The sequence below is a fragment of the Daldinia loculata genome, assembly GCF_022478755.1.
Source record: "Daldinia loculata strain CBS 113971 unplaced genomic scaffold F4817scaffold_15, whole genome shotgun sequence".
In the NCBI taxonomy this organism is placed as follows: domain Eukaryota; kingdom Fungi; phylum Ascomycota; class Sordariomycetes; order Xylariales; family Hypoxylaceae; genus Daldinia; species Daldinia loculata.
The window spans coordinates 286,025-298,606 of record NW_026054869.1 but is presented as its reverse complement, the minus strand read 5'-3'; the positions used below and the strand labels follow the sequence as shown (position 1 = coordinate 298,606).

Here is a 12,582-nt window from a genome sequence, read left to right as displayed (position 1 = left end):
CTCTAGTAGAGACTATTATATAAGTATGGTAGTACACGACTATATCTTATCTAAAGACTTAAACCTTGTATTCAAAGAAGCTACCCCACCAAAGCTACCTTAGGTACCTAAGGTACCTATCCTTAACAAACCGTCCCCCGTCTCAACCCACCTTTCGTCATAACAGTTTAGAATAACGTCCCCATTCTTTTCTAAGTCCTATCGCTTTCCAAGCCTCAATATCATCATATATCTTTAGCAAAATAATATTTCGGGTTGGCGTCGCAAAAGATGGATCAGAAAGCAGACGATATTCTGCGACGACCCCTCTATGGTGAATTCCCATTTCAGCCCACCATCGCAAAAAGTTACAGTACATCTTCTAACCATCCCACCCGCGAATAGTCTATGACCTCCCCGACCAAGTCCTTAACAGCCTCTCCTTAAAACAAGACGCCGCCGTCAACGGCCCAGATACGACCAAGGAACCGACCGAATCCGCAACGCAATCACAAACACAAGATGCGACGTCTGGAAACTCGTCACCCGTAGTAGGCTCGCAGTCATGCTCGCTATGCGCCCTCTCGTTTGGCACCGTACAAGACCAGCGCAGCCACCTAAAGTCCGACCTGCATCACTACAACCTAAAGCAGAAACTGCGCGGGAAAAGCCCCGTCTCCGAAGCCGAATTTGAGAAGCTGATTGCGGATCTCGACGAGAGTCTTTCGGGCTCCGACTCGTCGGACTCTGATGACGAAGACGAGGATAACGGCGACAAGGAGAGCAACCTCCTAACAACTCTCTTGAAGAAGCAAGCTACGCTTTCAGGAGACAACTACAATCGTGCTGCAGGCGATCAAGGAGACGGTGAAGATGGGAATCCGAGAAAGAAACAACGGGGCGGCGGCGCGCAGCCTCTGCTATGGTTTAGCTCATCTCTCCTACCTCAGAATACCTATTTTGGCATCTACCGCGCCATATTCGCGCTGGCAGAATCTAAGGACGAAAATATAATTGTCGAAACGATCAAGAAGAAGCAACTAGAACCAATACCTGTGCCCAAAGCGGGACCGGACGGCAACTTCGCGCCCTCCGTCTACAAAGGACCGCACATCTTCCTCTGCATGATCGGCGGCGGGCACTTCGCAGCCATGGTAGTGTCACTGGCGCCGCGACAAACGAAGCACGGATCTGTGGGTCCTTTGAATAGAGAAGCGACGGTATTGGCGCATAAAACATTTCATAGATACACTACGAGGAGGAAGCAAGGCGGTTCGCAATCAGCAAACGACAATGCGAAGGGCAATGCTCATTCGGCCGGTTCAAGTATCCGTCGGTACAACGAGCAAGCCCTAACAGACGAGGTCCGACTTCTTCTCCAAGATTGGAAGGGCCTTCTTGACACGGCAGAGTTACTATTTATTCGGGCCACGGGATCTACGAACCGAAGAACGCTCTTCGGTCCGTACGAAGGTCAAGTCCTACGAGCTAACGATCCGCGCATACGGGGCTTCCCATTTAGCACGCGAAGGGCAACTCAAAACGAGTTGATGCGATCTTTCATTGAGTTGACGCGGTTAAAAGTCCGCGAAATCGATCCAACCCAGGTTTCAAAGGCGCAGGAGGAACCGTCTGCGAAGACGACTTCTAAACCAGCGAAGCCGACTGCGCCTAAGTTAACAGAGGAGGAAGAAACTGCACTATTACACACATCACAGCTACAAGCTTTCATACGAAGATCTAAACTGCCCGCTCTACTATCATACCTGAAGAGCAACGACATATTCGCCAATTTCCTCTTTCAGCCAGCAGACTCGACCCAAAACCACCACGCACCAACTCCTCTACATCTAGCAGCGAACCAAAACTCGGCGCCCCTCGTACTAGGACTACTAGTAAAAGGAGCCGCAGATCCCACGATCAAGAACGGTGAAGGCAAGACTGCCTTCGAGCTAGCCGGCGACCGATCGACAAGGGACGCCTTCAGGGTAGCGCGCGACGAGCTCGGCGAGACAAAATGGGATTGGGAAGCTGCGCGAGTACCGCCTGCCATGAAGAAAGAAGAAGCAGAAAAGCGAGACGAGCGCGAACGCAAAGAAGACGAGAGGAAAGAAGCAGAACGGCGTAAAGCCGAGGAGCAACGGCTCAAGAGTGAAGGGCCCAAAGTTCCCGATAGCAATAGCAAGGGGCGCGGGAAGAGTCTTTTAGACAGCGGTACGAAGAAATCTGCGCAGGAAAAGCGCGAGGAGGAGGTAAGGGGCCTTACACCCGAGCAGAGGATGAAGCTCGATCGGGAACGAAGGGCCCGGGCGGCGGAGGAGAGGCTGCGGAGGATGCAAGCTGGCGGTGGCGGCTAGACCACATAGGTAGGTAGGTACCTTACTGCTAACGTAAGGCATGCATGCTTATAAGGGGGAGAATAAAATAGAAACGGACTTTTAAGATGAGGCCGCATGATGAGCTGCATCGGATTGATTGGCCCGGCCAGGTCAAGTGAACGCAACCGCCGAGTACCGAAGCATGCTTCTTCTTCTTCTCCCGTGGCGGTTGTTTGTTCATACCTACCTAATGCATGTATGTGCAGTAGCACGGCGTCAAGCTAGATCTATTGCTGGTCCGTAGAAATTAGGATAGGACATTTTAGAATAGAACGGGTGGTGGCGAAACGCTCATAAGCGCCGCTAACCCTATGCCGGGCGTTCAATGGAACCCGATCGGGAAGCCTCTTTTACGCGGCGGCACATTTTTGTGCTAGGTCGAGGCGAAAATAGCGAATGGCGTTGCGGTTGTGTACCTCTTACAATGCCTACATGATGTAAACAAGTATCTACCTAGGTAATCTTTATATGATGGTCTATTGATGCACACCTAAGGTCAAGGAAGATGCTATCAAAATTAGATGTCTGGAAGTCAGTTTCGGTCCCGAGTGACGGACTAGAAGATCTCTACAGTTTCAACGGTATCTACCTTGTAGCTTACCTGTAAGTAAGATGTGAGTAAGCTCGCTCTTGGATATCTTAGGTAGGTAGATGAAAGGAGGAAGAGCCGTTGGATTATAATAGTGCATCCTACGAGCCTTATATTTGACGGTTTTGGCAGGAGATGCGTATTTGCCGTCGTCACCAACTCGACTTGTTCCTTTTAGACAACCCATGGACAAGTTCTCAAACATATGGTAATTGACAATTGATCCCGGATGTGGAATTCTATATGCCTTTGGCTTACGATTAGGTAGCTTTACCTTACCGTTTCTAGGTTGCTTATCCCCGGATACATAGCCACCTCCTCTTAATCTCAACCATTGTACCGGACAGCTCGAGTTAACAACGTCTTCTTCATGCAGTCATCAGTCAATGTTATCAGTCAGATCAATCAATATGCCGGTGTTCCAGTTTCTGTTTGACCATCGACTATATTGTTGGAGGCGGCCTTGGTATTATATGTCGTTCGTAAATATGCCGCTCGCAATATGCCGCTCGCATCATGAAAATTGCATGCTAGTGGCACTGGGAGAATCGCCGCCAAGCACGAAATCCTCCCGACGCACCTGCGTTTGTCTTTACCACGAACTTGGCTTCTGAGGCATCTGGCTGGAGTTGTAAATCTGAAGCTGGGGCTTCAAATAGTGGAGTGCAAATCGACAATTAATCAAAGGGATCTCGACAGATCGATCTTCGTTGATTTACTTCGCGGGGACTAATTAGGTCTTGTCCCTGCAGGATTTTTATCGTCAGCGTTTAGCTCCCGCGGATTATCAGTAGGGGCCCGTTATGATAACGATCAGCACACGCCCGAGAGGCCGGAACAGAAGGCTTTGCTTGCAGCGCTGATCGCAGCGCTTCGCAGCTAATAATAGTTGAATAATGCCTGATAGCACGTTTTGGCCCTCTTTAGAACTCGACAATTTAATAACTTAGAGAGTGATTCCTTAGTCCTTAGTAGACGAAGCTCTGAATACTCCAAAGCACCGCATAATTTCGCCTACTTGGCATAGTAATATCTGCGTAGAGAATCTTCCACCTCTTAGCTTTTAGCTACTACGGATGAGATGCCCCGTGCGTAGTATATTAGAAGGTCGCTTCGCTTCCTTTGACCCTTAAGCGTTGGTTCCCTAAGTTATATCATTCGATAAATCCCTTAGACCCGAAGCTAAGCTAAGTATGTAAGTGCTGTAGTGTATTCTTCTCACCTCGATAGTTGTACTGTATGCATGTTGTATTGATTGAATGTTCAGGTAGCTCTGCTAATATAGAATATGTAACCATGCGTTGCATACTATTGGCTGGATTCCGGACAGCTCCCCATTTTACTCATCTATCAATAGCCTAATATGGCATTAAAGAAATGTGAAAGAAACATTATTATTTCGGTTTAGGACTTAATCCGTAGCCATATATAGCATTCGTTAGGTAATTAATTTCCGACCACGAGGAAACTATTGGTGATCAGACCCCAGAGAATGGTTAGACGGTAGATATGCTGGTAACTCCAACATCCATGGGTGTCGATAACGTTAAACTTATTCCGAAAGAGGTATATGTGCCTGTCGATCCCTCTTAGGTTCTAGGCTTGTTGTTTAAACTGATCTTAGAGATTGAACGCACAGTCCTAGTTGTTCTAATACTACTCATATTCTCATCTCGTACGGGAAATTGTGCTTGGACCCATCAAGAAGCATTTTAGCTTCGGGAGGTCGAGGAAATAATAATTTTGTGAAATTTGACAGCTCTTAACTAAGCGCAAAGATTTAGCCTTATCATTCTCTGCCTATGTATGGCCGTGTAGATCTGTAACGACAAGATTTCCGAGAAGGGCTCTCAAGCCGAAGATGGGACGATACTGCATGGCCAATACCGTCGCATCAGCCAAGGGTAGGTCTCAGGTAATACGTGCGGCTCGTATTTACCCCGTAGTAGATCGCCTGTCGTCCGAATAGGGGAAGCTAGATGAAGGTGGATAGAAGCTCGGCTCTCGGTATGTAGCGACCTGTCAAGGGTTTTCCTTGTTCAGATCATCGAGCTAGCTCAGAATCTCGGCGGACATTATCGTATACATAGAGATCTAGGAGAAATGGAGGATAGTTTAGCTGGTTACGTAGATTTAGCCCTTTCAATTCTAGCACTACTACTACTATGTAGTTAATCACGCAGAGAAAGGCAGACAAGAAAGAAAATAGTGAGACTTTGGGCTCCAAGCTGGCGGGTGTCGGAAGCTGTTACTGGCTAGAGAATGAAACATAGTTAAAGCAACAAACTCCTATGTAACGGGGTGCGGGGAGCTAAACTACAAAGGGTTAACAGTATTGGATCTCGCTTCTTAGGGAGGTGCCAAGATCTTAGATGTAACCCCTTGCTAAACTACCCTGTCTTGTCAAACCATAAAGCTAAAGCTTATGTAGTTGACATCCATGGATATGACGCCCGGGCAGTCGCTCTAGCCACAAAACTTGGTCGGAACATCTCGTAGGTAGTTAGGTACTTATTTCGTACTATTTTTCCGATCAGGAAGGCTTTAACGAGTTCTAGCAGAAACTACCTCCTTACTAACTACCCCTCGGTGCTATTTTACATGGTGTTTTCCGTATTATCCGACTTCTATTTTGATAGCTTGACAGAGAGAAAGGTCTTATGGAGGCCCGTTACAGCAGTACAAGGACTTGATAATAAAGGTAAGGCTCAGTGAGGCGAATGTAGATCTCATTACATAACAGCGACTGATGGATTATCATAGGTAGGGTTAACGCATTATTGGTAGAAAAAGACCGATCGTTGCAGGGACTATAACAGATCTGAGCGTCCGATAAAAACCCATTCTGTATGTAATCGAATCGGTGGTCCCACGTTGCCACCCTTGGCCTTGGCTGTAGTTTGCAGATGCGACTCGTTGATAGTCTTATACCTGCATTAGGGCCGGCTCCTCAGGTTAGAGGCAAAGTGGCTGTGCCTGTTTCAAGTTGAACAAAACCACCATTTCTCTCTTCTAGTAAGGGGCCTTGGGGCTCTTCAAGTTCTGAGCCAGTCTCGCTTTGTTTTTGGCAAGTATCCAATGTCATGCATCTATGCAATCTAGGAGCCGGCAGTATCTGATGATGGTGTGTCAGGGCTAGGTATACTGCTTTCTGCTTTGATCCATGTGATAGAGGGCGTCATCGTTACACGACAGCCATCCTCTTTTCACCATCTTTAGAATCAACTGACAAAACTATGTCAGCCAGTTTATTTCTGGCGGCTTACTCAAACAAACGCTAACGGCAGTATCTATCTGTTTATGGTAGCAATCGGGTAGAGAGGAGTAGGCATCTGGATGTGATTTCCAAAAAGAATATGTGAATGCTATGGCAGTTCCTTAGAAAAATTCATTGTAAACAGGGACTGCCATTGGCCAGAAAAGACATGTCGGGGTCAAATTGACTGGCCAGAAACAACGGATAGATTATAGGTGATCCTTGACAACCCCCTGAAAATACTACATCAGGATCTAAGACACCCCAGCTTGCAACCGCGCGCTCTGTGCTCTCAGCTCGGTCTAACTGGTTCAACTTCACGCGGGTCCCTAGAGTGAGTCCATTCGACATTCCGACCTCCATGAGAGCTATGCCATGCCGCTTTGGGCAACCTTCCTCCTAGTCAAAGACCACCCTGTGAGCTAGGTCTTGCTCGATCCTGGAACAGGGGACGAGAGCCTACAGGCCTCAGAATGGGTGCTTGGAATAATCCAACCAATTCTAGATCCCGGTCAAGCAGGGTTGGACCTCTACCCGCACGACTCTGTTAACCTCCTCTCCAAACGAATGGCTCACGGCTGCCCATTAAGATCTGGTATATATGGTGGTGAATCTCTTCATCATCTATCTCCAGAAAGACTCCTTCTCTATCACTACTTTCTTTTCCTTAAGGTAGACATCACTGTCGCTTCTTTCTTATTTGGAAGTCTAGGTCATTCGTTTTCCTACTTCCGCCCTTCATTTTCTTTTTGCTATATACAGTAATTATAAGAAAAACCACATTCTCTACAAGAATTTCAACCACTACCTATCTAGGCCAGAGTTAAATCAAAATGAAGTACTCCTTCACGCTTGTTACCCTGGCTGCTGGCATCAGCCAGGTCACGGCCACGGGCTTCTTCGGATTTCACAATGCCCCCCAATTCAGCTGCCCCGATAACACGGATAACGTGTGTATTCCCGACATCGTAAAGGGTATCGACTGGTCCGACCTCGCCTTCGGTTCATTCGATTCGTACAAAGGATTCAAGTGGAATGGCTTCACTTGTAGCGAGAAGTTTGGCAAGCGGGATGAGTTGACCGCCCGGACTTTCCAGAGCAAGTGTATCACCGGCAATGCGCAGCAGGACAAGGAAAAGAGCCCCAAGATCAGCTGTGACAACAGCAAGGGTGTCAAGAAGACCTCCATCAAGAAGTTCCAGGTTTCGCCTGAGTTCGACTGCGACTTGGAGTTTCACTACACCATGCCCGACGGATCTGCTTGCAAGCACCGATCTCCTTGCAAGGCTTCCGGTACCGTCGTCGAGAACACCCAGTGCGGTGGTGCTACCGACGTCACCGTCGTCTACCCTAAGCAGCCCTCTAAGCCCAAGGACTCTTGCGACTTTGGCATCCACCACATCGACTTCGACTGCGAGGCCCCTAAACCCTCTAAGCCATCAAAGCCCGACACTCCCTCCAGCAGCTCCGTTGTCGTGAGCAGCAGCGCCTCATACCCTGCTAGCAGCCTCTCTGCCAGCTCTGTTGCCGTGAGCAGTAGCTCCTCCCCTGCCAGCAGCTCTGTTGCTGTAAGCAGCAGCGCATCCGAGTCGTCGTCTGTCGTCGCCTCTTCCAGCTCTACCAGTGTCTTCGAGTCGACCAGCTCTTCGTCTGCTACCACTAGCATTCCCATTGGTGTCTCGTCCACCGTCAGCGTACCCACTGGAAGCGCCAGCACTTCGGCGCCTACCCTCCCTTACCCCGTTGTCAACAGCACTATCTCTGCTACTGAGGCTACCATCTCTGCTACTGAAGCCATCAGCTCTGCTACTGAAGCTATCAGCTCTGCTACTGAAGCTATCAGCTCCGCTACTGAAGCTATCAGCTCTACCGCTGATGTCTCTTCTTTCTCTGTTACCAGCTACTTGACTACTTCTACTGTTTTCACTACCTCGGTCCAGACTATCACTAGCTGTGGTCCTTCCGTTCCTAACTGTCCTGCTGGCTCGAACACGGTTGTCACCGTCACCATCCCCCTCTCTACCACCATTAGTCCTGTTACCGAGACTATTGGTGTCTCTACCCCGGCTGTCTCTACACCCGCTACTAAGCCCACTGAATCGGCCGCCAAGCCCGCCGAGTCTTCCGTCGAGTCTTCCGTCGAGTCGACTCCTACTGGTCCCTCTGGTACTTCCCCTGCTTCCAGCAGCAGCAGCACCCCTGCCGGTCCCGTCGAGACTCTCCCTTGCCCTAACGTCGTTCCCTCTTGCTTGAACACCTGGATGTTCAGCGTTGGCTGCAAGGACAACACTGATTCTGCCTGCTACTGCCCTGACGCCAGCTTCGTCAAGAACATCTTCACCTGCCTGTACGCCTACGGTGAGTCCGACGAGGTCATCTCTGAGGCTATCAGCTACTTCCAGGGTATCTGCGCTCCTTTCGTGCCCAGCAACCCCGGTATTGCCACTGGCGCTGATACCATCACCACCATCCTCACTGCTACCCCTGCTGCCCCTCCTGCTGCTGTCACCACCATCGAGGTTGCCACCACCGTTGTTGTTCCTTGCACCAACGAGGCTGGTGAGACTATCCCCAGCTCCAGCAGCACTGTGACCATCAGCACCAGCTTGACCGTCCCCGGTATCGTCTTCAGCACCGCTACCAACGGCCCCAGCTCTACCGGTGTCGTTATCGTCCCTGGCACCTACGTCGCCACCGTCCCGGTTGCTACTCCTACCGCCGAGACTCCGGCCTCGACCCCGGCCCCGACTGGTGCTGCCCCTTACCCCACTATTGGTGGCTCCTCGACCCTGGTCACCGCTGCCCCCTCCGGCACCGGTGTCGTCTACCCGACCTCGGCCCCGAGCAGCAGCTCGGTGATCGTCACCGCCGGCGCTGCCCACGTCGGTGCTGGCATGGGCCTTCTCGGCTTCGCCGGTATGGTCGTCGCCGCTGCCCTATAAGGCGCCCAAGCAATAAAATACTAGTAGTAGCCTCACCGCAGGCGAGTTTCTTTTTCTGTACAGTACAAACATGACCACTGCCGTCACATAAGATTCTTACGATCCTTACGAACAAACTTGCATATCTTTGGGAACCTGGCAAAAAAGATGGGTTTTCTTTTAATTTAAACTGACACGCCGTCACACCGTGGTGGTTCGGTGGAGTAGCTTCTCCCGTGTCTCGATGACGGCGAGTTGGGAGAGGTGGTGCGGCTTGGGAGGTGGAGTGTGTATAAAAGCACGGATGGACTTGTAGTAATAGTAATACCCCGATAAATTATAGCTGAGCTTGAACTTTACTATATATTTTCTTCAAAGATGTTTTGGTGATTTTATCTGTCCGTAAGATGACCTGTAGTTGCCTGATGTTTTAACTAACCCTACACTCCTTTCGGCAGACCCCTTTTATCCTAAGTATGGTGTGGATATGGATGTGAGGATAAACTCTAAAGTTATAAAAAATATATACTCTTTGCTCTCGTCTAATACATACATAGTTAAGTCTTAGGCACACTAGGAATATAGGTTCCTTGTATATAAGGTCTTAGGTAAAGGTTGCCCTTTTAAAGATTATTTTTAATCGGAATCTGAGTATGATCGAGCAAGGGAATGAGAGTGTAGCTCTATGGCTCAAGGGCACGATAAATAGAGATAGGAACTAGGGGCATAAGCATGACGGAAGTTTATATGACAACATAATAGTTAATACTATGTTCCTATAGAGTCGATGGTATCTAGATAGAGACGTGGCGTATGAAGATAAATTTGCGACATATCGTGTAGCTGTTTTGATTTATGCTAGTAGTTATAACTTTAGTGACTGGAGCCATGGTTTATAGATGTAGTATATGAACTTTTCCTCGGATGCTCTTCCAGAAGATATGACACCATTCACAGTTTTAACGTGTTGTTACCCGCTCCCGTTAATACGCGTCGTACTTACCCGTAGGTAAATATTAGAGCACTGACGACAAACGGGGTTCTCTATTATAGACATTCTAGTATGTGACACAAGTACCTTAGGTAATTCAACGCGTCTTCAACCCAACCTTATCGTCCATACCCGCCGCTCCTTCTTTCCCTATAAAATGTACCTTCGAAGTAACTTGCACCTATAGATGCAAGCTGCCTGACATTTAGCTGTGGCAACACCGCTCGGCTTAATTCTTGCAGCGACTAAGGTACCTATGGATGCTGGTACATGTATGAACATAGTCACTTCCCTCTTCTTCTGTTTCGTACCTAGCCTACCTCGGGTGCCTTCCCACTCCATAGTTTACTGCTGAAGAGTTTTCTATTGAACACAACTTTGACGTAAACTGCCAGTGCAATGGTCCTTCTTCACTATCCTTTTCTCTCAAAACATCATCCATTCACCAACAAATCTTCAACCCACATCTCTCTATCGCAACGCGTCTCTACCTAGGTATAGTACGCGTTGTACCTATACCATTAGGTAGGCATACAGCCTCACTATTAGTCGTCCAATCTGGACATATCGTATTAACGACGCGTCTTCTCATTGCCAATCTCTGGTCCGTCATCGACATCCGTCCAACTACCTATTGATTGTCTCTCCGGCCCGACGACTATGGATTCTTACGGAAGGGCTATTGTTGACCTCAGCGATGAGCAGCATCCCAACTATGATCTCACTAAGCTGAACAACTCTTCCAAATTCTTTTCAATGCTCCCTAGAGAAGTAGGTCTAGTTGATTTGACTTAATCCATGACCATTACTAGTGAGCATTACTCACATCTTTCGAAGGTCCGACTCGTGATTTACGAGTATGCGGTATATGTCAGTCATGATGTTAAACCAAGGCAACTTGTGCGCGGTTCGAACCGGTTCAGCTGGTTCAGCTGGTGTGGACACACACCAGATCACGTAATTAATAAATGGCTAACCGTTGTTTCACTTGCTCGCGTATGCCGAACCATCTACGCTGAGCTTGAATACTTTCAGCCGTTCTACAAAGTCAATCAATTCTCCTTTATGCAACTATCCGAGCTTCGTAAGTATATTGCGGCTATCACACCATCTCGTCGACAAGCAATCCGTCGGATTAGTTACACGATGGACGGCTCTATAGGAGCCATAGACGACTGGCTCTTAAATAAACGAGTCTTATGGGATCACGATGAATACCCGATAGACCACGGCACGTTGACAATTCTCAGTCAAACCGGAATCGAAGAGTTTACGCTCGTTGTCGATTTATCTGATTCGTGGGCGGACAGATATCCGGACGATGTTGATATCGGTGAAATATGCTACTATGTTGAGAAAGCCCAAGGATACCCTGACGAATTGCACACCATATGGAATCTACCTTGCTTTCGACTAGGTTTCCTCGTCGAATTTCCGGATGAAACCACCGAGGAGTTGATAGAGGAAATCGACGAAGCATGTAAGCTGATATTTAGGTTTAAAACCCTTGTCGATCACCTAGCTTCTCTCTAGATACTAGAGTAATATTTTTTTCACGACGCATTATTTTACTAGGCTTTATCACACTGGCTATTACTAACCATTGGCTTTTATAGTGGAGGCCCGTAGGCGACGTATTGGCCCGGACAAACCCGAATGGTTCAAGCAATTGAATAGCTCTAGACCGGCTGAAAAAGCTCTGTGCGAAGTCAGTGATCTCGACATTCTGGGCGAAGATCGAGTAGGTCTGGATAGAGCTGGCAGTTATCTTGGGCCTGTCTCTTCCCGGACGAGAGGTAAATGCCGAGTGCCCAACTCGGTGGGCCAAATACTTAAGAGCGTATCAAGATACAGCATAGATGGCATCTTGACTTCTCCCATCCAAGAGATACACGATATTCGTTGGGATGGAACGGATGTGCAGTGCCAAGTGTCGCACAAGTATGGAGATAAGGTCTGGGAGGATGTCTCTGCTATCCTTATTCCTGACAACGTATTTTTCATCATATCGTTCTACAATGTTATGATGGCGGCAAAAGATTCTAGCCGCTTGGATAAGGTTGAAAGCAAGCCGACCTTGCGCGATATTCTCAAAATTCAAGGGGGCCTTCACTTTCTCCAGCATACTGGGGCAGAGGGTTATAGAAAAGAATCACTGTCTTTCATGAGAGAATGTTGGTTGAGATGTGCAAACCGATGGGACGCTTACATAGCCGACTTGGAAAGGGTGAAAACTTCGGGGGAACAGAGAGAAGAAACAACCCAGGAAGCCAAAGGAAGAACCCGAAGAAGAGGCTGAGCTATAGTAAGAAAATATTCGGCGGACCTGTGCACAGCAGGCGACGGCTTAATCATGGGAAGCAACGACATCGTGATGTTCGCAGGGCCCGTGATGCATGATATGACGGAGATAGGGAGCGGCCTAGTGATGCTATCACAACTCAGTTGTCATCGTAGGCGAGTTCCTA

General features: G+C 48.4%; 3 protein-coding genes across 3 annotated transcripts; all 3 read left to right on the top strand.

The window, feature by feature from the left end:
• Positions 1-73: 73 nt before the first annotated feature.
• On the top strand, positions 74-2,881 carry F4817DRAFT_333012 (uncharacterized protein). The gene is made up of 3 exons (XM_049302718.1): positions 74-313; positions 385-2,345; positions 2,408-2,881. The coding sequence occupies exons 1-2, from the start codon at positions 271-273 to the stop codon at positions 2,334-2,336; spliced, it is 1,995 nt and encodes a 664-aa protein (XP_049160546.1). The 5' UTR covers positions 74-270; the 3' UTR covers positions 2,337-2,345; positions 2,408-2,881.
• A 4,075-nt stretch (positions 2,882-6,956) lies between these two features.
• Positions 6,957-9,500, top strand: F4817DRAFT_332970 (uncharacterized protein). Its single transcript, XM_049302717.1, has one exon. It carries the CDS (start codon positions 7,036-7,038, stop codon positions 9,142-9,144), a length of 2,109 nt encoding a protein of 702 aa, XP_049160545.1. The 5' UTR covers positions 6,957-7,035; the 3' UTR covers positions 9,145-9,500.
• Positions 9,501-10,774: 1,274 nt separating this feature from the next.
• Positions 10,775-12,413, top strand: F4817DRAFT_314446 (uncharacterized protein; the record flags this gene model as incomplete). Its single annotated transcript, XM_049300402.1, has 3 exons — positions 10,775-10,885; positions 10,952-11,594; positions 11,731-12,413. The coding sequence occupies 3 exons, from the start codon at positions 10,775-10,777 to the stop codon at positions 12,411-12,413; spliced, it is 1,437 nt and encodes a 478-aa protein (XP_049160544.1).
• Between the last annotated feature and the right edge of the window lie 169 nt (positions 12,414-12,582).

Bases quoted from the DNA above. Each gene is read 5' to 3' on its own strand.
- F4817DRAFT_333012 (XM_049302718.1), top strand. From the start codon at position 271: ATGGATCAGAAAGCAGACGATATTCTGCGACGACCCCTCTATG. The intron at 314-384 runs GTGAATTCCCAT...ACCCGCGAATAG, and splicing joins TCTGCGACGACCCCTCTATG to TCTATGACCTCCCCGACCAA.
- F4817DRAFT_332970 (XM_049302717.1), top strand. From the start codon at position 7,036: ATGAAGTACTCCTTCACGCTTGTTACCCTGGCTGCTGGCATCAGCCAG.